The following is a 23,493-nucleotide window of genomic DNA, read 5'->3' on the forward strand; positions in this document are numbered from 1 at the left end:
CACGACCACAAGATGTGTCTTTCGACATAACTGTTTAAGAAATGAGAAGCAACTCTTTGCACCAGTTGGGGTTAAATAACTTGTTGCCAGCTGAAAGATAATCGCCCATGCAGTAATTATCCAATAAGTTTAGTTAAATCCAGGTGGCGACTTTTTTTTTGGCCAGGCAGTGTAGTTTAAATAGGAAAATATTGAAGATAGTCAAACAGTAAGTCTTCAAGCAAAAAATCTGTTTTTGTTTTAAATCCTTATAATTTAACTTCTGTCTGCCTCAGTTGTATTGGTCGATTATTTATATAAAAGTGTCCAGGGTAAATTCTGAGTAAACTGTTAGATGAATTAATAATGGAATATTAGGCACCTTGTAAACCTACCAATTGCTTATTCATTCAAAAATAAAAGTATGCCATAATCTTGCATAAGCAGTAGTGGTAAGGCTGATCCTCGAATTAGCTGTGAACCACCCAATCTCGCCAAGATTGCATAGGTGGTGAACCAGCTGAGGGTAGGGAAGGCTGCAGGGATCTGTGGTATCCTCGGTGAACTTATCCAGGCTGGTGGTAAGGCTGTCCTTCTGGCATTTCAAGCAATCTTTGCTTCCATTTGGGGGATGGGCGTCATCCCAACTGACTGCAAAACAGGACCTGTCGTCCCTATCTGGAAAAGGATGTGTGATCATATGTATTGAGGCAACTAGGGAGGGATAACACTGCTCTCAGTTGCCAGGTAAGGTCCTTGCTCGGGTCATCCTTTAATAGGATCCGTGATCACTTGCTCCCCTACCAGCAATGGGAGCAGTCTGGTGTTACACCTAAGAAGTCTACCATCGACCGCATCCTGGCACTGAGAGTTCTCATGGAGCATCTACATGAATATTTCTTTGCAGCCTGGGATCCCCAAAAAGTTGCTGGATATTCTGGCTGGCCTGTACACTGGTACTATGAGTGCTGTGCAGAGTGGAGGTAGAACCTGTGCGTCAGTAGTGTATTCTTGTTCCTACTCTGTTCAGTGCTTGTATGGACTGGATGTTGGGCAGGGTCGTGGGGTGCAGCAGCTTTGGGGTATCTGTTTGGTGAAATGAGATTCACTGTTCTTGACTTTGCCGATGATGCTGTGATGTTCACAGAGTCAAATGAGGCTCTGATCCGTTCTCTTAGGAGACTGAGTGAGGAGTCTTGAGTGTCCTGGATAAAAACCAAGATCCAGGCCTTTAATGACCTTTTGGGAACAGCCATCAGCAGTGTGTCTGTCTACAGAGAGAGTGTCGACCTCTGGTGACTCTTCCTATGAAGTCATTAGACGGGTTAGGAGAGCATTGGTGTCATGAGGTCACTGGAAAGGTGTGTGTGGCTCTACCAATATCTTTGCAAAAGGATGAAGGTCCAAGTCCTGTTTTGCTGTATGGTTGTGAGATATTGACACTGCCCAGTGACCTGAGAGGAAGATTGAACTCCTTCGGTACTATGTCTCTTTAGATAATCCTTGGGTACCACTGGTTTGACTTTGTGTCAAATGAGCAGTTGCTCATGGAGTCCTGAATGAGACACATTACCAATATTGTGAGGGAGTGTCAGTTACAGCACTACCGCCATGTGGCTCAATTTGCCGAGGGTGATCCGGCTTGCAGGATCCTCATTGTTGAGGACCCAAGTAGCTGGACCAGGCCAAGGAGACACCCGCATAACTTTGGTTTGTGGCAGATAGCTAGTCATTTCCGGGGGGTTGCCAACTGGAATCTGAGCTGTTTCCTTGTGTTGTGGGTGCAGCAACATGCTGTATCAGTGCATGTCCCCCAACTTGACCTGACCTGTACAGAGTACAGTGCTGTGTAACACTTAATCATGAGCCTACAACTGACTTACTGATCATGCTTCACTTAAAATGATTTTTGTTTTAAAGTGCTACCTATCATTGTTTCTAGTACTTCTATTACAGTAATCCCTCACTTATCGCGGGAGATAGGTTCCAAGGCCGACCGCGATAACTGAATTTCCGCGAAGTAGGGACACTATATTTATTTAATTATTTAATGTGTATTTGGACGTTTTTAAACCCTCCCTGTATTGTTTACAACCCACCCTTTACTCTATTAATAACAGGGACAACTGCTAAGCAATATGAAATCGGTAGATAAGTTTACACTTACTGTATAGCGAAGTACACGTAGCTATATATGACGTGATGATGGTGATGAATATGCTGCGCAGTAAAAATGATGATGATGAAGGTGATAATCCCCTGAATGCAGTAGCAAGAGCACGTTAATGCTGAATGAGTGAGATGAGACTTCCTGGTTAATGCAGCACTCCGTCGCAGAGCCAATCAGCAGCACACAGGAACTTAACTGCGTGCTCTGATTGGGTAGCTTCTCAGCCATCCGCCAATAGCATCTCTTGTATGAAATCAACTGGGCAAACCAACTGAGGAAGCAAATACCAGAAGTAAAAAGACCCATTGTCCGCAGAAACCCGCGAAGCAGCGAAAAATCCACGTTATGTATTTAGATATTAGGGCTGCACGATAACAGAAAAAATGATTATCACGATTATTTTGCTCAAAATTTTTATCACGATTAATAATGACGATTATTCCTTTGGTAATGAACTTTTATTCACTTGTGTATTCTTATTGCACTTTACAGCCACAAATAAAGAAAAATAAACAAATCGAACATGTTTAGAATGGACAGTTTTTCTTAGCTGTGGTAAATAAATACAATTAAACTGCCTCTTTTACATCAACTTGTAATAAAATCAAATAAGAATAAAAAATTTTTACAACATGTTACAGATTTTTGGCTAAGAACACAAGCCTGTCAACTTGATCGGGCTTTAGGGAAGACCGCAAGCAAGTAACTACATTTCCACCGGAACTAAAAGCTCTCTCTGAAGGAGAGCTTGTGGCTGGTATGCACAAGTATTTTTTTGCCACTTTTGAAAGCCTTGGGTAGATCTTTTCATGTTCTTTCCACCATTTTAATGGGTCCCCCTCACTATCCAGGTAGCTTGACTGCAAGTAAGATTCCAGCTTACAGGCTACACTGGATTTCTGGTTGTTAGGTGGCAAGGCTTGTTCAGCAGTTTTAAAGTAGCTTCCTAAAGTCATCTTTTTCTTTGGGGCACATCCAGCTTCAGCATCCTCCTCGCTGGTCTCTTGTGCTGTTTCTTGGGGTGGCACCTAAACACAGAAAAAGGCATTTAGAACAAATTTAACTAATTGAGACTCAAAACACTAATATAGATCTCAGTGCAGCTCATTTTTATTACCATCATTGCCAAAGTCTGCATCTCAGCTTTGAGTCTGGATTGAATTGTTGTTTTGTTGTCCTCAGCCATGTATCTCATCTTAAATCGTGGATCCACCGTAGATGCCATGTCCAATAGAGCTTGGATGTCTGGGTCACTGTATTTTTCGTTTAGGTACTCCAAAATTTTAGACTTGATTGCTCATGACAGGTCAGTATCATCATCCTTAACTTTCAAGATTGATGCGTTGAAAAGATGAAGAACTGGCTTAACAAATGACACGCTGACGTACTTCTCGCCAGACAGTGCATCTGTAAAATTAACTAGAGGGTGCAAGGATTTGTTGATTGTCTCTAGTACATCCATGTCCTGCCATGTTGGGATAAGATGACGAGACTTCTTGTCAGAGGACAGGACATGTGCAATGGGCTTTTGTTGCTCGATGATTCTCTCTATCATGGCCTGACGTGATCCCCACCTTGTTGGACACTCTGTTTTCAGTGAGTGCTCTGGGAGTTTCATCTCCTTTTGTGCAGCTAAAAACCCTCTCTTACGCTTCCAGCTGTAAGAGAAGGAGCTCACCAACTTTTTACAGAGCCCCACAGCCCGGTCAATTCTTGGATCCTTCATGGCATTCTCTTCAGGAAATAAACATGATCAGAAAAAAAAAAAACAGTAAGACACAGGAAGTCTCTTGTTGTTTATGCAACTTTTGATCAGAAATAAAAAAAAAATGTTTTTTATTTCACTAATTATATACACCTACATAAGACAATTATCAAACATTTATTAATAAATAATAAACACTCACTTATTCTAAACTCATCTGGGTTCACAAACATTAACATAATAGTATTTGACTAATCAAATATTTTTTAACTTTTAAATGTATCTAATTTGATAGATTAGCAGAATAAAAATGATGATTATTATACTGTAGACATATGACTCATTGTCATTATAATGTGTCATTATAATCAGGGGTGCACATAACTTTTTGAGTGTGTTCCTCAGGTGAGTAGCAGGAGCTGGTGTTTGGTACGCACTCCGCAGCGAGGTCTTAAGTGCAGATCGCTCCCTTGAGGTTTTGTGGTTTTTATCGTCATTGTGCAACTTGACGGAACACAAGGTTGCGTCTTGAGCGTAATATGCATTAAACAAATGTATTGCGTTTCATTAAAAATGGTATGAAAGAATCAGTTGTTCTTTTGTGATAAAACCAAAATAAAATAAAATAAAATGCTATTTGAGTACGTATCTAATATCATGTGAGTGCGTGGCGCTTAAATATCGTTTAATAAATAACGTCACTGACTAAAGACTGTTGGTGAAGAGCACACTGTCATTTGGCCGTCTTAAAGTAGCCGAAAATGCGCACAGCTGCGCCTCATTTAAAAATTACCACTGCCACAAGCGGAAAACACGCAAAATTATTTTATTTCAAAACGAAACCACTTTGTATGGTGCTTTCCGCCGGTGCAGAATAGGGTCCTGAGTCGGAGGAATAAACACTTTTCGAACATAAACGCAGTACCTAAACCGAAAGGACATAAAACAAATGGTGAAGGTGAAATTTTAATCGCACGCTGTCAAAAAACGGTCACAGTCAAGAGCTCTTCTGTTTTGTACGCGAAAGCGCTGTAGTAACAAAATGACGTTACGCGTTCATCATTTTTGCCACGCATGCGTACCTGCGTACCAGTTATGTGCACCCCTGATTATAATATCACTAAAACAACAACAACAATTAATATTTTTAAATTGTCAAATTGTTTCAATATATCTGGGGAAAAAATCATACAACTTACCGATGGCTTAATGAAGTCTGTGACCAAAGCAGTGTAGCCTCGGACAGTTATTCACAGATGCTGCCCTAATCATATTAGCTGCGTTGTCCGTTGTGATGCACACAAGTCTTTCTTCCACCAAGCCCCAAGCGGACATCGCTTGTTTGAGGCCCACTGCAATAAACTCTGCTGTATGGTCTTCTGGGAAAAACGAAGTTTGCAAAAGCTTGCTTTTCATCTCAAACTCGCTGTGAATAAAATGAACTGTCAAGCTCAAATACGGTTCCGCAGTTCTGCTTGACCATAAGTCGGTCGTGGCAGCAAAATACTCAAGGCTGAGCCTGAGAATTTCTCTTTCTGTTTCTTTTCGGCATTTCGCATACAGCGAGGGCAGCGCAACATTGGAAAAATGGTTGCGTGAGGGAATGCTGTATCTTTTATCAAGTGTTGCGATCATTTTTTTAAACCCCTCACTGCTCACGGTGGTTATTGGACACATATCCTTGGCTATATGGTACGTGATCGCCTCTGTTATTTCCCGGTGTCTTTGCGAGCTAGGCAGATATGGTATTGCGTTGAACAATGTCCCTGATATTGTTGTCTGTGTTGTGGATGGCTGGTAATTTTTTGTTGTTGCTGTTTGTGCCTTCAGACGTTGAAATTTTTGATAGTGTACTTTGTGGTGGCTTTTAAGGTGGTTGATGAGGTTTGTTGTGTTACCTTGGGACGTTTGGACGGAACAGGAGCAAAGTTTGCACAAGACTCGTACCTGATCAACATCACATTCCTCGAAACCGAAATAGTTCCAGACAACTGAGTATGACCCCTTTTTGGGAACTAACGATCGCACTTCTGCACCTTCCTCGCGTTGCTCCGCCATCATATGTTTATTCTGACTGACTGTTATTGCTGCTATTGACTTCTACTGCTTCAGAAAGCGCTTGCAATCTAGACGCAGTAACGTCATAGTGACTCAGTCCAATCCGTAAACTCAGCCCATAAAAAACAGTTTGGTCTTTATACTGTAAAATCGCGACGATATTTATTAACTGATCGTGGGTCATAAATATCGTTATCATGAGAAAAAAAAGATTAATCGTGCAGCCCTATTAGATATGCTTACATATAAAATCCGCGAAGTCGTGAATCCGCGAAAAGTGAACCGCGAAGTAGCGAGGGATTACTGTAGTGCTAAAATATAGTATTCAACAGTGTGCTACCTAGTCAGGCATGTTTAAAACCAATAGACACATTAAGTAGTCAAGCTGTTAGAATGGTGCAATAAATTCAAAGTTGGAGAAAAAGGATGTAAGAGTGTATTAAGTTGATTTTTCCTGTATTAGAATTTTTTTTTTATAGTTGACAGCATGATTTTTATCAGTAGTAGCATGAATAGGTAACTCCTGTTTTCTTGATTAAGTGTTACCCACCACCATCAGTTTTAATAGACCCGAGATTTGGTGGAAGTAAGAATGCAGGATGGGAAAAATAAACAGTACTTTATTTAAAGGGCCAGGTATATTTAAATGTCTTGGTAAGTATGCACAAGTTACCATTTAAAACTTACTCTTGTACTCATGATGTGGCAGTATTTGACTTTAAATGGCACAATTAATATTTCAGATCAAAACACTGCTAACAAATTAAACTTCAGAGGTTAAAATCCTCATTAAACAATTTTTTGGCATAATGAACAGATGTTAAGAAATGAGAAAACTAACACATAAAAGCATTTGAGAACATTTGAGAGTGTGATAAATACTTCAGAATATTTTTTTTTACAATACATTTCTATATATGTTGCATTTTTCACTTTTACAAGAATAATGTTGATGTTTAATCAGTTGAGACTACATCCCCATAATATTCTACTCAGGAAGGTGTATCAATATATGTACAGTATACCAGAGTCCATAGGTTGCTGTCAAATTTCTGTTAAGCATGTAAAATCAATCAATCAATCAATATTCTGGTCATTAGTTATATCACTAACAATGGTGCATTGTTAAGAGTATGCAAATTTAATGTTGTAACAACTGAAGCAATGTAACCATGCAAACATATTAATTAAAAGAATATACACTTCAGTGTTTTTTTAACCCCAACAGTCATTTTATTCAGAGATTGACAGTATTTTGCTAAAATTGAGGACATGCATTTGGTAGCCTTATATATCACGTGCTTTTATAAGAACCCCTATGCCAGTACTTATACCACTTAAGATTACAAAGACTGTTATGTTCTATACGAGACAGTGAGTTATTTTTGTAAAATTTTAAGTGTTGAAATTCATAGAATTCTGCTTTAGAGTACTTATAGCTATCCCGGGCTCAGGGTGATCCAGAAGAGAAACAGAAATCGAAACAGTAAGTGAATCAGCAGTTGTAGAATGGTGGGAAACATAAACTGCAAACCAGGCAGCACATTGACAAATATGCTGTTGCACAGTAATTATAGAGTTCTGCCTCAGGTACACTCAGAGAGCCATGTCACTTAAAATGTGCCTGTTGGTAAAACAGTACTTTTCTTTAAACAAAAATCAAGTGTAACATAAGGTAAAGTTGGCAATGTACTTCTCAATAAAATTGAACAAAAAAAAAAATATAAACAAACACGTTGGTTTATACTATGACAACATAAGATATAAGATGTGGTAAGAAATGGATTTTCAGAACTGTTACCTGTACATGCTTTTTTTTTTTTTTTCAGGACATTTGTAGAATGTAAAGCATGAAAACCTAACGTCTGACAGCCTAGTAAAGACCATTCAGCTAATCAGCCTTTGTTGTAGCTTTTACAGTGGTGGTGGAAAATTGGTGTGCGTGGATAATCCCAAAGCCTATTGTAAGAATGTTCTTTGGACAAGTGTTATGTTTGGGGGAAAAGCAAGCACTGCTTTCCATCATAATAGCCTAATCCCATCTGTGAAACGTATGATGATAGATAGATAGATAGATAGATAGATAGATAGATAGATAGATAGATAGATAGATAGATAGATAGATAGATAGATAGATAGATAGATAGATAGATACTTTATTAATCCCAAGGGGAAATTCACATTTTGGTGGCAGTAGCGTGGTTTGAGTTTGCTCTGCTGCCTCTGAAGCAGGATGGCTTGTCATCATTGGTAGAATTATGATTTGTACTAGTAAATTCTACAGGAAAGTATCAGGATATCCGACTGTGAACTGAAACTCAAGAGAAAGTGGTACATACAGCAAGACATTGACCCTAAATGTACAAGTCATAGAAGAAATTTTATTTTGGAATGACTGAGCCAAACTCCTTACCTTGATCCAATAGAAAGGATCTAAAGCAAACAGTTCATGCAAGGAAGCTCAATAGCATCACTGAGCTGAAGCAGTTCGGCAAGGAGGAATGGAATATAATACTTCCTCAAAGTTGTTGTGAAGGACTGATGAACAGTTAGCTGAAATGTTTAACAGAAGTAACTGCTGCACAAGGGGGTCACACCAATTCCTGAAAGCAAATAGTCACATGCTTTTTCACATTCAAAAATGTAACTTTGGGTAATTTTTTTCAATAAATAATCAAATATAATGTTTCTGTGTAATTTGATTGGGTTCTCTTTATCTAGTTTTATAACTCATCTAAAAATTGTCTTATATTTTAGATCATATATGTGAAGAAAGAGAAAATTCTAATGGGTTCATAAACATTCTAGCCCCCCCTGCAGCAAAGCTGTCTGAATATATCTTGTAGATAACCTCATAAACAAGGCAGTTTTTTAAATCTGTATTATTTAGGTTTGTATTTGTTTACTCATTACATTTTCTATTTCATTTTATTCAATAATTTATTCTTTTATATTTTTTTATCTTTATGTAAAGTACTTTGAACTACATGTCTTGCATGAAAAATGCCAAAGCAATAAATGTTGAACTTGTTTTTGTTAGGCAGTATCCAAAAGTATCCAAAAATCACTTATTGTACCACATGTGGCTTGTATTTTAAATGTAGTGTAAATTATAGAAGTGAAGCTGTTCCAGGTAAAGCATTTTTGAGATATAACTTGATTTTCAGATAACAGATTTTGAGGCCTTTTATAGTAAAATTGCAAAAGCGCTATAATTGAAAAAGATGATGTATTATTTAACTATGTTCTTTTAAAGGTCTGATATTTTAAGTGTTCTAAAAATAAAATTCAGGAGATTTTTTTCTGTATGTCTTTACATAGGTCGCTTCTGGTTGTCCATTTTTGTGCATCATGGGCTCCACAATGTGCTCAGATGAACAATGTGATAGCAGAGCTAGCAAAAGAGCATTCACAGGTTACATTTGTCAAGGTAAGTATGGAACTAACATTGCATGTTTATTGCTGCAACTGTTGCTTAAGTCAACTGTTTTGTGAAGTTCAAAATTGCTTTTCTGTGGTCAAAGTGCCCTCAATAAAAATTATTTTATTTAGTTTTAATTCCACAAGGTAACCTGGCCATTAAAAATGTGTTCACCCAGCAATTTTGGATTAGTCTTCAATGTTAACACAAGAACAGGTCACTGACTGATCGATCGTATTTTTTCCTTGCTCCTTTTCCTTTTCAACTTCTGCTTAATCATTTTGTGTACTATTTTAGTATCCTTTTAAACAGTTTTTAATGTTATTTTTGAAACATTTTTTATTTGCTACAGTCATTAAATAAATTAAGAATTAAGTTTACACTGGGTTGCCGAATCTGGCCATGTTTGTCATTACTATCTAATTATTCTTCTAACAAAAAAAGCAAAAAAAAAAAACTAGGATTAAGTCAAGTAAGCGATAAAGCCCTATGCATTCTCTTTAGGAAAGAGATACAACCTTTAGTAAGCTGTTCAATTACTGAATAGCAAAGCATGGGGCCATTTTAATATATCCCATTATCTATATTGACATTCTCCAAATTTTCTAGCAATTTTCCCTAACTTATTTTATTACTTGTGCAGCTTGTTTTATAGATGGTATTCAACCAATAATTTCCAATAAATGGCAACTTCTTTGCTGCTTGGAAAGAGGATTTTTGATCTGTGAAGGTCTGCTTTGTTATTGTTTTATATTGTTTCTCTACATTATTATTTTTTTATTTGGGTAAAGGCTAACAATAAATAAGCTTTAATGTTGAAGTGAACTGATGATAGCTAACATAATTTACTTGAATGCCTTGTAAATACATGTGAAATACAAGAGTTTCAAAAATATGTAGCAAATATCATTAAGTTACCATGAACTTCTTGTATTTGCTTTATAATTGCAAGGGCTTGTGCATGTCAGTTATGATGTACTGGTCCACAGATTTTGTCAATAGAGCAAACAGCAAAATTTGCTAGAGGCAAAAAATAAGTGCAGTAATCATGACATAACTGGGGTCAGTGATTTATGGATTTCAATATCTCATAGCTAAATACGATTGAAAATTTACTGGGTCAGTAGTGCATCAAAATTTTCATTTCCTGCCCAAAGGCATTTTTTGAAATGTGTTGTAAAGTAAAAACCTCTGAACCTTTTTTGACATTGCACTGACTGCAGGTAAGATACTGCAGTTAGAACATTTCTGGAAAAATATATAGAAAATTGTCAATAAGAAGACTTAAACTTTTCAGTTCATTTGTTTAAAAAAACTAGAATCGTTTTACACCATTATAATAGATAATGCTTCAACTCTACCTCAGGTGTACATTTTACTGTAAAGTTTCTAAAACCTATTCTAAAATTGTTTAATTTTGTGATTCAGTTAAGCTGTGTCATTTACAAGGGAAGTGTACCACATGCTGTATCTATTTAAATAATTACCCATCACATAGTTTTGTCATAAATTAATGGCTTGCACCCCTATTTTCTTTTGCAAGATAAAGACAAAAAAGCATACAAACACTGAAGCTGTTCTCATATACAAGAGCAGAAAGCAAAAATGACATCCTATGTAACACAAGGAAATTGTATAATGGTAAACAACTTTTATTCTTGTTGGAAAAATGTGCCAATTTAGACTTACTTGGGTTTCTTCGATGATAAGCCATATATTATGCAGATAGAAAATGCACAGAAATCTGTCAAAATCACACAGTGTGCATATGAATCTGTACTGTTGTCTTTTAAAGTGCACTAATTCTTATGGTGGATACATAAAATAGTCAAATTGGACCCCATAATGGAAACATTTCAATAAGCAGATACTGTAGCTAAAAAATCTAGACCTTCCCATTTTTAACCTTCAGGCAACTTCAGTGACAATTGGAAATAATATTCATTAAAATAGCATAGCTCAAAGGATGCCTTTATTCCTTCTATTTTGCATTAAAACTTAAGTAGTTCGATTTACAGAAACACCAGCAGTGCATGTTGCGATTTACATGCCAAAACACAATTCTGCCTCACTATATTAAAATTACTATGTAATTACAAAACTGAACATAAAAATATATTGTCAATATTATGCAAATTGTTTACTTTTGAAAGGCATACTCCACTGTTTTGTATATCACTATGATGAGAGGTCTGTGGCAAAGTGGCATTTTTAAATAAATAATCAGTCCCGGGAAGTGTAGACTCTAATCAGGTGTGTGTGTGTACACGAATATGCTTTGCTCCAGGGTGGATTTGTGTGCTTGGTTGATCACGCATACATGTGCAAAGGCAATCAATCAGTCAAGTATGTCATTCACACCTCGGAGATAGTGACAATATCACACCTGCGCCCAATCAGGAAAGTTAAAAAAAGGAGCCTGTACAGCAGAGATGAAATAGGAACAGAAAAAGAACAGAAATGAAAGGAAGGAATGGAGGTTAAAGAAAAGAAGGATGGAGAAAACGACAGTAACAGGACCGGAGATGGTGCAACAAAGAGTGGAAGCAGGTGTACAAGAAAGTAAGGCCCAGGTGAGAAGTGTGTGGGCAACGCTCAAGAGAGGATTGTGGGTTGATCTTGCTGAGCATTTTTGGAGCATGGACTGTGGCAGGAGAGAAGGAGCAAGGAACAAAGCTCGGAGTGGCACCCTGTAAATGCTGATGGACTGGCAACAGGTGCCTAAGGTGAATTAAGCGTTGTCTGCGCCTGTTAGTTGACATCTCCTCATGCTGTCGAATCTGAAAAGGGTACACCAGGGAGATATCGGATTTTAGAAGAAAGCACCAAGGCTTTTCAAAAAGTAATTGTTCGCCCTTGTATTGTAACCTTGTTTTATTGGAATTATTTGTTGCATTTTTTAACCTCCACATTCACTGATTTTATTGATTATTTATTTAATGGATAGAGTATTGCACTGTTGGACACTTTGTTTTTGGTTTGATTTTACTGAAAGCACTGACACTTGTTTCGACAACCCCTAGCGGAATGTATGTGTCATTTGCCCAGCTCATCTTGGTCTATGACTATCAACTGTTGCGGTTTGAAGAGGCTCCAGAAAGTGACACAGGAGTGTGGAGCTGACCCATACCATTACTTACCCCATATGTTTTGTGATAACCAAAAAATAATGTTTTCATGGGTAACAGAGATAAACTTTGATAGAATGGTGCTGTATAGTGACCAGCGCTGGACCACAGCAAGCAATGTCAAAAACATTAGTTGCATCACTTGTGGCGCATTGTGTATATATTAGTTATCCAGGCATATGCTGCCATCATGCAAAATGCATGTTAAAATATTGTTAAATAAAAGCTTCTGGAAAAATCAGTGCCAGGTATAAATAGAAAAAGCAGTTTGCATGGGATTAAGTTTTTGAACTGAAGATAGGATTCTTGACCAATGAATAAGGCAGATATGTGAGTGGATGTTTACATGTTATACAATTGTCATTTAACAAAAACAAAAAAAATTCTTTTTAAAAAAAGTAGTTTTTCTGATAGTAGATGAAGTTTAATGCTATTATGTGGCATAAGCTAGATAGTACAAGGTATTGTTTAATTGCTAGATAAAAGAAAGCTAATAGGTTGCCTATTCTTCCTTATTTGGTGCTTGTGAGTAAGTATGTGTGTGTATGTAAAAATATACTAGTAGTAATTTAGGATTGCATTTTGTAAGCCTTTTTTTTCTCATAGAATTGATGATGTCAATGATGCTATGTCATTTCATTCGATACCATTCAAGTTAAAAACGGGATTTTATTCTCGCCTTACAGATGAACATGAATTTTAGTTGGCAAGAAAACCTTCAAATTCCTCCTTCAACATTATTAGTTTCTGTAAAAATCTTCTTGGACGTGCTGCACGTTTAACAGCAAAGCGCTACGCTGCACACACAATAAATCTGTAAGAATGTAGAGAGTTATCCAGCACTTCATAAATAAGGAAAATCTGTTTTCAGGTCTTGTTTTGGCTTTACACAAAGTCGCATGGTGATGACGATAGCGTACCCATGCGTTGAATATTAAAGCACAGTGTGAGTGCAGGCCTGCGGGGAGTGGTCATGGGTCAATCAAGCTCGGGCATGGTACGGAACAAACGTGGCTTTTCTGGTTACTCCCTTAAACTATCAGAATAGTAATGTTGCAGGAGCAAGTCAGACATGTGAACTAATAAATAACAATGAATATTAAATAGGAAGGTATGTAAGAAGATGATCCGCTGTAGCAACCCCTAACGGGAGCAGCCGAAAGAAGAAGATTAAATAGAAATGGCAATAGTTCTGAATTATTAAGAGAGCTTTATAATGTAATCATCTGAAATTACAAAATGCAGTAGATGGTAGTGGAAAATTAAAAGAAATCAAAAGGATGTTGTTATGCTTGATGATTATAAAATAATATAAAGTAAATACACATATTAAAACACAAGTCTGAAAGACTGAAAAATGTGATAAAATTTTTCTTAAAGCTGTAGGACAATATTTTCAGTGATAAGGGTAATTTTATATAGGTAATCAGCATTTTTTTTTTTACTCTTTGAGTTTGGTAATGTAATGTTGATAATAATTATTCTGCATATGTTTTGGTATGCAAAACACAAACCACATCAAGATAAAACAAATAATCAACAGGACTCAAACCACTTTACCACTCACTTGCATTTGGAAATACAACAATTTATGCTAAGCAGCATCTGCTCAAGGGCTGTACTTATATCAGTCTTTTCAACTATTAAATGTAAACTGTTGTTTTTGTGTGTTTCTCCAATTTTTTTCCACATGTTGTAATATATGTTTGTGAGATGTTGCAGCCTGTGTTGACAATATTTTGGTGCCAGGATAAAAAGCTTTATTGTCACAGAATATAAAAATAAAGTGTTCCATTATTGATTGTCTTTGTCATTTTTGGAATCTGCTTTCCTTTATTTAGGTGGTATATTAGATTTACATAAAAAGTAAGGGTGAGTCTTGCATTCTGTACTTCTGATAACACTGTTTCTTTTGACCTGATAAAGAGGTCACATTTAATCAGTAAATCATTTCATCTTGCGTTATCCACCCTAGCACATACAGTGCATCCGGAAAGTATTCACAGCTCATCACTTTTTCCACATTTTGTTATGTTACAGCCTTATTCCAAAATGGATTAAATTCATTTTTTTCTCAGAATTCTACACACAACACCCCATAATGACAACATGAAAAAAGTTTACTTGAGATTTTTGCAAATTTATTAAAAATAAAAAAATTGAGAAAGCACATGTACATAAGTATTCACAGCCTTTGCCATGAAGCTCAAAATTGAGCTCAGGTGCATCCTGTTTCCCCTGATCATCCTTGAGATGTTTCTGCAGGTTAATTGGAGTCCACCTGTGGTAAATTCAGTTGGTTGGACATGATTTGGAAAGGCACACACCTGTCTATATAAGGTCCCACCCACAGTTGACAGTTCATGTCAGAGCACAAACCAAGCATGAAGTCAAAGGAATTGTCTGTAGACCTCCGAGACAGGATTGTCTCGAGGCACAAATCTGGGGAAGGTTACAGAAAAATTTCTGCTGCTGTGAAGGTCCCAATGAGCACAGTGGCCTCCATCATCCGTAAGTGGAAGAAGTTTGAAACCACCAGGACTCTTCCTAGAGCTGGCCGGCCATCTAAACTGATCGATCGGGGGAGAAGGGCCTTAGTCAGGGAGGTGACTAAGAACCCGATGGTCACTCTGTCAGAGGTCCTCTGTGGAGAGAGGAGAACCTTCCAGAAGGACAACCATCTCTGCAGCAATCCACCAATCAGGCCTGTATGGTAGAGTGGCCAGACGGAAGCCACTCCTTAGTAAAAGGCACATGGCAGCCCGCCTGGAGTTTGCCAAAAGGCACCTGAAGGACTCTCAGACCATGAGAAAGAAAATTCTCTGGACTGATGAGACAAAGATTGAACTCTTTGGTGTGAATGCCAGGCGTCACGTTTGGAGGAAACCAGGCACCACTCATCACCAGGCCAATACCATCCCTACAGTGAAGCATGGTGGTGGCAGCATCATGCTGTGGGGATGTTTTTCAGCAGCAGGAACTGGGAGACAAGTTAGGATAAAGGGAAAGATGACTGCAGCAATGTACAGAGACATCCTGGATGAAAACCTGCTCCAGAGCGCTCTTGACCTCAGACTGGGGCGACGGTTCATCTTTCAGCAGGACAACGACCCTAAGCACACAGCCAAGATATCTAAGGAGTGGCTTCAGGACAACTCTGTAAATGTCCTTGAGTGGCCCAGCCAGAGCCCAGACTTGAATCCGATTGAACATCTCTGGAGAGATCTTAAAATGGCTGTGCACCGACACTTCCCATCCAACCTGATGGAGCTTGAGAGGTGATGCAAAGAGGAATGGGTGAAACTGGCTAAGGATAGGTGTGCCAAGCTTGTGGCATCATATTCAAAAAGACTTGAGGCTGTAATTGCTGCCAAAGGTGCATCGACAAAGTATTGAGCAAAAGCTGTGAATACTTATGTACATGTGATTTCTCAGTTTTTTTTTTATTTTTAATAAATTTGCAAAAACCTCAAGTAAACTTTTTTCACGTTGTCATTATGGGGTGTTGTGTGTAGAATTCTGAGGAAAAAAATTAATTTAATCCATTTTGGAATAAGGCTGTAACATAACAAAATGTGGAAAAAGTGATGCACTGTGAATACTTTCTGGATGCACTGTATATTTTTGTGGTTATGCATACCTCAAAATAGAGTGATAGTCAATTTTCAAAAAGTAAAGAAAAATGTACAGAAAAATAAATTTACTAGTAGAGAATACATGTTATATATAGATTAATGCAATGATTTTTTTTGGAAAAAGGTCTGTGTTGTTTTTGTGTTTTTAGAAATCCATTTTGTTCTGGCAGATTGCAAAAGATGCTTGGTTAAATTGCAGCCTTTTTGGAAATCAGAAGCTGTTTTATGGATCTGAAGGCATCCATAGTTTAATCAGCTTTATAATATATAAATAAAATATTTTGTATTACTGAATCCTATCTTGTCTGTTCATTTTGAGTTTGGCAACTTTTTCATCAGGGTTATAGTGAAGTAGATATCAGTGCTGCCTCATAATCTCGGGGACTTGCATTTACATTCCAGCTCTGCATGGATTTTCTATGTTAATATGTTGCACATTGTAATTGCTGTATATAAACTCCCAGTTTTTATATATATATATGTTTCCCTATGATGAACAGGTGTATCATTCAAGATTGGTTCCTGCTTTATAACCAGCCAGTACATTAGGGAGTAGGTCCTGGCTCTGTGAGATTCATAATGGAAAAGTGAACACATGATAAAGCCATTCAAAAAGTTAAGAAAAACATTAAGATCATACTATGGTAGATAGTATCTCAATTAAAATACTGTTTTGAAAGTCATTATTTTCAAGCTGCCTTCACCAATGAAATTGTTTAGAATTATAAAATGAACCTGGACATGACAGATACACTTTTTCATTTTTTGGCATGCATAGGAGATGCTGAACTTGGGTTCCATTGCCAATGGACAATTACTTAAATCTATTATTTAAAAAAAATGTTAAAGTCACATGGCCATTTTATTGTTTTCTAAGTATGAAACATCTATTTCAAAACGTTCAAAGATCTAATTGAAAATAGGTAGACTTGCCAAGTTTCTGCCACTTTCCTGGGTTTTTAATGGTTTAAAGAAACATATTTCGGAACAGGAAAATAAAATTTCTATAGTTATTTAGCCATTTTAAAAAAACGTTTTAATAAACTGAAATGATAAACTAGAAAGCTAAAAACACCTTTGACCTGCGACATGAAATTAGACAATGCTTGCACAAATGGGTATCACTATAGTACATACAGTATCATAGAATTATATAAAAATGACAATAGACTAGAGAAATTTATTTTGTCCAAAATTTATGCTTTCTTAGTTGTTTCAGAAATGTGTTTATATTGATTAGCAATTGTGCATTTGTACCTTTTTTATATCCATATTCATTCCCAGACACTAGCAAACTACCTAGCCTAGAATTGCAATGATACTAGAGTGACAGTTTTATAGCAGTATATCTTGCCTGTCCATGAGGTATAGTCGATCACTTCTCGGAGTGCCTTTACCCTTCCTTCCACGTGGTGCTTCCCTGACAGCTGCCTCATCACAGTACTGGTCCGATTCTCCTATCCTGCTCTCTCTCTGTCTCTCTAACTTTCTCTTCCTCACATCCTTTTTCCTCCTTCTTCCTCTTGCTCACAGATGCCCTTTAGTCGCCAGTGAGTATAGGTGCACCAAACAATCTGCAGAGCCCTGATAGGGACAGCTAAGTTAGCGGCTTGTAAATAAGGTAAATGCAATTAGCCAATTTCCTCCTAAGGAATCTCCATAGCCGCATGACTTTTCTCATGTACACAAACACATTCATGGGGTCTGGTGGTCTACATGGCTTACTGTTTTTAAACATGAACAAAAGCAAACTCCCATGGACCCCCTACTTACCTCACCACACATCAAAGGTTATTCGTATCGCCAACTAAGTTTGTGGGGAAAAAAAAAACACCTTATGTATTCTTAAACCTCAAAAAAAGGATATTTTCTTACTGGTTAGTTACAATAAGCCATTGTGTTCATGTTCAAGTGTATAGCTTTGAAAATAACACTATGAAGCTCTACAAAAGTACCAAACACTTTGCCTTAGGAAGTTCAGTCTTCAAAGCTGCATAATGAACACTTAATGTGTGGCATCTTATCTTGGTATAAGGCATTTAGATGCATTTTTATATGTACAGTATTTTCTGATAGCACTTTGCAATTGATTTCTGTCTTTTAAAAGATCTTTAAATCATCCTTTTGACACAATGCTAAATAGCATAGTCTCTTCCATCTCTCCCCACCTTTATTTTTTAATAATGTGCATACTCCAGTGCATATATTGCAATAGTGAGATACAGACCTGATTTAAAATTCTAAATAAAAATACAAGTACTACAAGAGACAGAACCTTTAGCAGAAGGAAACTTCTAGAGTGATTTTTAACTACCAATAATAGCAAAGACTTTTTGGACACATCATTAAAATCAGGACTGAAGGCTCGTTATTTAAGCACATCACATGCTTTTTAGCATTTAAACAGCTGAAGCTGTTTATGTTACTATTTCATATATTTTTAATAATAATAGTACATTTCTTATTTGTCAGGTGATGTTTCCAGTTTTCTTTTTTTTCTTTGGCATCATGCAGCAGCAGCACTCGATTTACCTTGGGATGGATGCATCATCCACAAATGATGGGCCCATTTTTGAGCCTTTGTGTTATTCTGCTGAAATTGTTATTTGCACACACCTTGCTCTGTATCAGCACGCATGTACGAATGTAAACTTTTCAGCATTTTCCGAAACCTCTCTATTAAAAAAACAATTTGACTAAATATATTTATGTTGTTGTTGAATAATATTTTAGTGTTGTATGGTAACTTTGCTAAATTTGCAATAATCCAGTTCATACTTGCAAAATGCATTTCCAGTGTAACTATGTTTTTGTGGCATAGTCAAATTACACCAAGCAGCACCAGCACACAGACGTGTGTCAAAAAACACTACTGGGGTTCCTTCAAATCTATAGCAATTCACCTTTATAAAGCACCACTGTGACTTCTGTTTTTCAATGTTTAGCCAAGTAAGAAGACTTGTCTTATTTTTCTTTTTTTTGTGTGTGTTAGGATTTGAGGGCAGTAGGAGAAGTTGTTTGTTAAAATATTGTTGTTGCTCTTAGAAAAATTTTTTTTTTTTTTAATGGGACAAATAGATATCTGTGTATCTATCACATTTCACTACATATGAGATTTTTCATTTCTGTTTTAGTTTTGTTAAATAGCATGTGATTTCATGTTTATTTTATGCTTTTTTTGAAAAACTACATTACTTTTCATCAGTGATGCATAGTACTCTTCGGAAGCCTTTTCCACTTGTATAAATTGTGCATGATGTTGGAAGATAAGGTTAAAAAATCATTCTAGTTTTACATTCTGTACTGATTCATTCAAGTTTGTTCATTTCTTTTGTCTCTTTATGGAAGATTGTAAAATGTGTTACTGTCAAAGGCACTTCCAGAATCCAGAGTCTTTCTGTTGCTTAATTCTTGGTATGAAAAACTACAAACATTAAGTTATAACTTGTTTGTTTAAAAGTGGCACACGTTTTTGTGACTTGCAGTGGACAGCTAGATTTTATTGGGACATTAAGTATTAATCAGCAAACTCGTTTTAAAATGTTCTCACTTTTAAAGGAAATAGTTACTGTAATTTTAAATGAAAAACCACCTACAAATATTTGAGAGTGTGTTTCTTATTTAAACAGCTTGAAGCAGAGGCTGTACCTGAGGTATCTGAGAAATATGAGATCAGTTCTGTTCCAACATTTGTTTTCTTTAAGGTAAGTATTTAAAAAAGTAATGAGTATGTCTTCAGTTCCACAACAAATAAAAGCTTCTAAATTCAGCCATTTATCCCATGTAAATAATTCAATAGCTTTATTTGTAAAGAAATATTTACAGTAGTTATCATTGAGGAATATGTACTAGTATGCATATACTTTAAATTGTTGCATCATCAACAGTGCTTAAAGAAGTAGCTTTTAAATGATGGCATCTTGTTCTAAAGAGACATGACATGTTGTATGTCAATTCTCCCAGATGAGGATGTTTTTTGTATATAATATTGTTGTTTCTGCAGTTTTTCGCAGTCTCTTTACATAGTTATTACTTATGACTGCCAAATCCTTTTAAATAACAGAATATGTATTTGACTTTTAGTCTCTGCAAATTGGAACCATTTTGCACTGTTCAGTGTTTCAGGTATAAATACGTGTTTCTCAAGTGTATCTAAATATTTCGGATTATAACTTACTCAAATGTGTTAGGCTGGTATTATAGTTAAATTTTTGGTAGCATTGTTTTTGCACACCTTTTCATTCTTTAAAATGCATCATATAATGTATACATTGCTTACAAGGGCAAAAAGGAATCTGCTTCTCATTTCTCCATCTCCGCAAACCAGTGTCTTATCATTCCGATATACAGAATAGTTTCTTCATGTGGTTCTGAATGGTTTCCAATTTAAAAAAAAAAAAAAAAAAAAAAGCTTTATCAAAATGTACTTTTTGAATTATGAGTCTTAGCAATACTGTATAAGTGCAACACAATCAATTAAAAATATGTTTATATGGTGTGTTCTGATGATGACTAATTATTGCCTTTGTGATCATTTTTCTCATATTATAGAATTCTCAGAAGATTGATAGACTGGATGGAGCACATGCTCCTGAACTCACCAAGAAAGTAAAGCAGCATGCTTCAAGCAGTGCTGTCCCTGTTGGAACTGTGGAATCTAGTAAAGAGGATTTAAATGAACGACTTAAGAGGCTGATCAATGCTGCACCTTGCATGCTCTTTATGAAGGGATCTCCTCAAGAGCCCCGCTGTGGTAACTTCATTTTGCTTTAACCAATTGTAACAAGTAACACGTTGACAGTATTGTATAACTGATATGCATGTCAAGAAATCAGTTATATTATGGATAAAAAATATTCATGTCAGTTTTTACTAAAAATTTTATTTATAGCAGACACAATTGTGAAAATGTATGTTCATAATTTGGTCTTTAGAATTAGATCACATATTTAAAATTGTGATTTAGAGAGTGTTCCACTAACGTTTTTTATAGATATCATTGAATGTTTTATAATTTTGAATTTTAATAGTTGCCCACTGTATGTGTTCACATGTAATAAATCAGAAAGGTGATTTTATTTTTTTGTAAACTTTAACATGTACTAGTAATGGAAAAACAAAAAACTGGTGAAAGATTTAATATTTTTTGTTTTACTTAGATCTGTATCTGATAGAATAAAATAGTTAAATGTGCTAATTGCATTGATGTTTTAACAAATAATCATCTAACATTAAACTCTGTATGAAATACAGATTTTTACTTATTTACTTTTTTAAATTAAGGATTCAGTGCTGCTTATCCTGAAGCACAGCGTCTGCAGTGCGCATCCCTGACCCTTAAAAACCAAACACCACCAATCAATCTTTCTTGTCTGCTTGTATAGTTGCCTACAGCCAAAGAAAGCAGCTGGACTGGTTGTTGCCTGGTGTAATAGAAACAAGTTAATATATTGGCAACTGAATAACCATCAGCATCCTGCCTGCAGCTGTTTTATAATGAATTCCCAGATGAATGGCAAACATCAGAATCAGTATTTTTCTGCAGGCTCTACATGAAGTTAACACTTCACCTGACTTTAGAGAATGAAAAAAAGTACATATGTAGGATCGACACACAGTAAATATAAATAAATCACTTCACTTTACATCATAGATTAAGACAACGGCATGCTGAAGCTCATTTAACAGTAAAAGCCTTTAGCAAATGCATGATGCCCCATAGGCCATAATTCACCACCAAAGCAGTGGCCTCACAAAGGTAATATGTATACATTTAATGATATTTTTAGCTTCTCTTCATTGTGGAAATTTAGTAAAGGTATATTTTATACTGCATTTATTAGTTTTTATATATTTGTTGGTGGATAGGTTGCAATTAAAGAAAGAACATTTAATCATGGTCATTGATTATTGATTTTGAGTTGAAAGCAGTTTTAGCAAATATATTTTTACAGCAAAGGGTATATTTAAAGTAGTGTTTTATCTTTGACATTATGCAAAAATATTAAGTGTTAATCTGAAAAAATATATAATCTATCACATATTAATGGGTTAAAACTGTACAGCATTGGTTGAAATATACATTTAAATTATTTCGGTTTTCAGTTAAAATATTTCTGATCATTTTAAATGATGAAAATTAACAGCTTAGTGAAATTTAAATAAGTGCCTTTTTGTGAAGGAACTTTTCATACATCAAGTTTTATATGTTCTGTACATTTGTGTTTAATGCTGTTCTTTTCAACAAAGATTTGCAATTTATTTTGCAATAATACAAATAGGATGGTTTAAAGAGAATATAATATAACCACAAACATTCCTAATCTTGCGGTTCTTGTGTGGTTTACCTAGTAAAGCTAAAACTCATGCTGTGTGGAATTAATAATTTTGGCTTGTACTACACAAAAGACAGATGCTTCCTAACTCTTTACAGTTGTTTTGCTAGTTCAGTCATATTCATTTTACTCTTTTTCTCATTAGGTTTTAGCAGACAAATTGTGAATATTTTCAAGCAGCACAATATCCAGTTCAGCAGCTTTGACATTCTGTCAGATGATGAGGTGCGACAAGGGTTGAAGACATTTTCCAATTGGCCAACATATCCTCAAGTGTATGTCAATGGGGAACTAGTTGGTGGACTTGATATTATTAAGGTATGTGTATGGACAGGGGAGATTTAGTAACTAAGACTTGTCTATTGCTGATTATTTGTTCTTTTCCTTGTTTTTATTCTTCAGTGATTCTGCTTCCTCTCTGAAGTAGTTTATGTGTCTATGGTATAGCTTTCTGCTGGGAAAGGTGTGCTGGATTAGCCAGAGGCTTCCCTGTGGCTAGTAGTGGCTAACACTTGTTCATAATCTATAAGTGACTGACTTGTTGTGTCAAAAGTGTAGTTGGTTGTCTCTCAGTCAGCAAACAGGTGTTGCTGAAAATAGAGTTTTTCATGACTGGATATAAAGCAACACCATTTTGCTGAAAAGTTCAACTTATTTACAAATGTTTAGTTCTGCTTTTAATAGTTTATATTAAAATTGCAATTCTTTTTTTTCGTTCAGGAGCTGGCACAATCAGGAGAACTAGAAAAGACCTGCCCCTCAGCAGTCACCTTAGAACATAGGTAATTATTTAAAAATATCTTTGGAAAGTAGACAAAAACAAAATTGAGAAACCGTAATCCCCCATGATATTTTAACATTTTTTTATATCTCATTTTTTAATTAGGCTGAAATCATTAATCAATAAAAATCCAGTAATGCTGTTTATGAAGGGTAATAAGACGGTGAGTGGGAATTACTCTCTATACATACTGTATATATTCTATTTAGTTTACTAGGCCTTAAGATGCATAGTTAAAAAAGATTTGGGGATCATTTCTAAATAACAGTAATATAGCGCTG

The 23,493-nt window shown here is 36.0% G+C and overlaps 2 protein-coding genes across 2 annotated transcripts in view; one reads left to right on the plus strand and one right to left on the minus strand.

Annotated features, from left to right (window-relative positions):
- The window catches only part of glrx3 (glutaredoxin 3), an 85,653-nt gene that overhangs the window by 35,935 nt on the left and 26,225 nt on the right, over positions 1-23,493 (plus strand). Inside the window, exons 2-7 of the mRNA XM_028795317.2 lie at positions 9,234-9,342; positions 19,726-19,800; positions 20,648-20,849; positions 22,577-22,749; positions 23,152-23,213; positions 23,318-23,375. Coding sequence (XP_028651150.2) covers positions 9,234-9,342; positions 19,726-19,800; positions 20,648-20,849; positions 22,577-22,749; positions 23,152-23,213; positions 23,318-23,375 — 679 coding nt within the window. The remainder of the gene's footprint in view (positions 1-9,233; positions 9,343-19,725; positions 19,801-20,647; positions 20,850-22,576; positions 22,750-23,151; positions 23,214-23,317; positions 23,376-23,493) is intronic.
- LOC127526706 (E3 SUMO-protein ligase ZBED1-like) lies at positions 2,701-5,051 on the minus strand. Its single transcript, XM_051922993.1, has 2 exons — positions 3,267-5,051; positions 2,701-3,177 (listed from the first exon to the last, which is right to left on the minus strand). Exons 1-2 carry the CDS (start codon positions 3,372-3,374, stop codon positions 2,785-2,787), a joined length of 501 nt encoding a protein of 166 aa, XP_051778953.1. The 5' UTR covers positions 3,375-5,051; the 3' UTR covers positions 2,701-2,784.

The sequence above is a fragment of the Erpetoichthys calabaricus genome, chromosome 2, assembly GCF_900747795.2.
Source record: "Erpetoichthys calabaricus chromosome 2, fErpCal1.3, whole genome shotgun sequence".
Classification (NCBI taxonomy): Eukaryota; Metazoa; Chordata; class Cladistia; order Polypteriformes; family Polypteridae; genus Erpetoichthys; species Erpetoichthys calabaricus.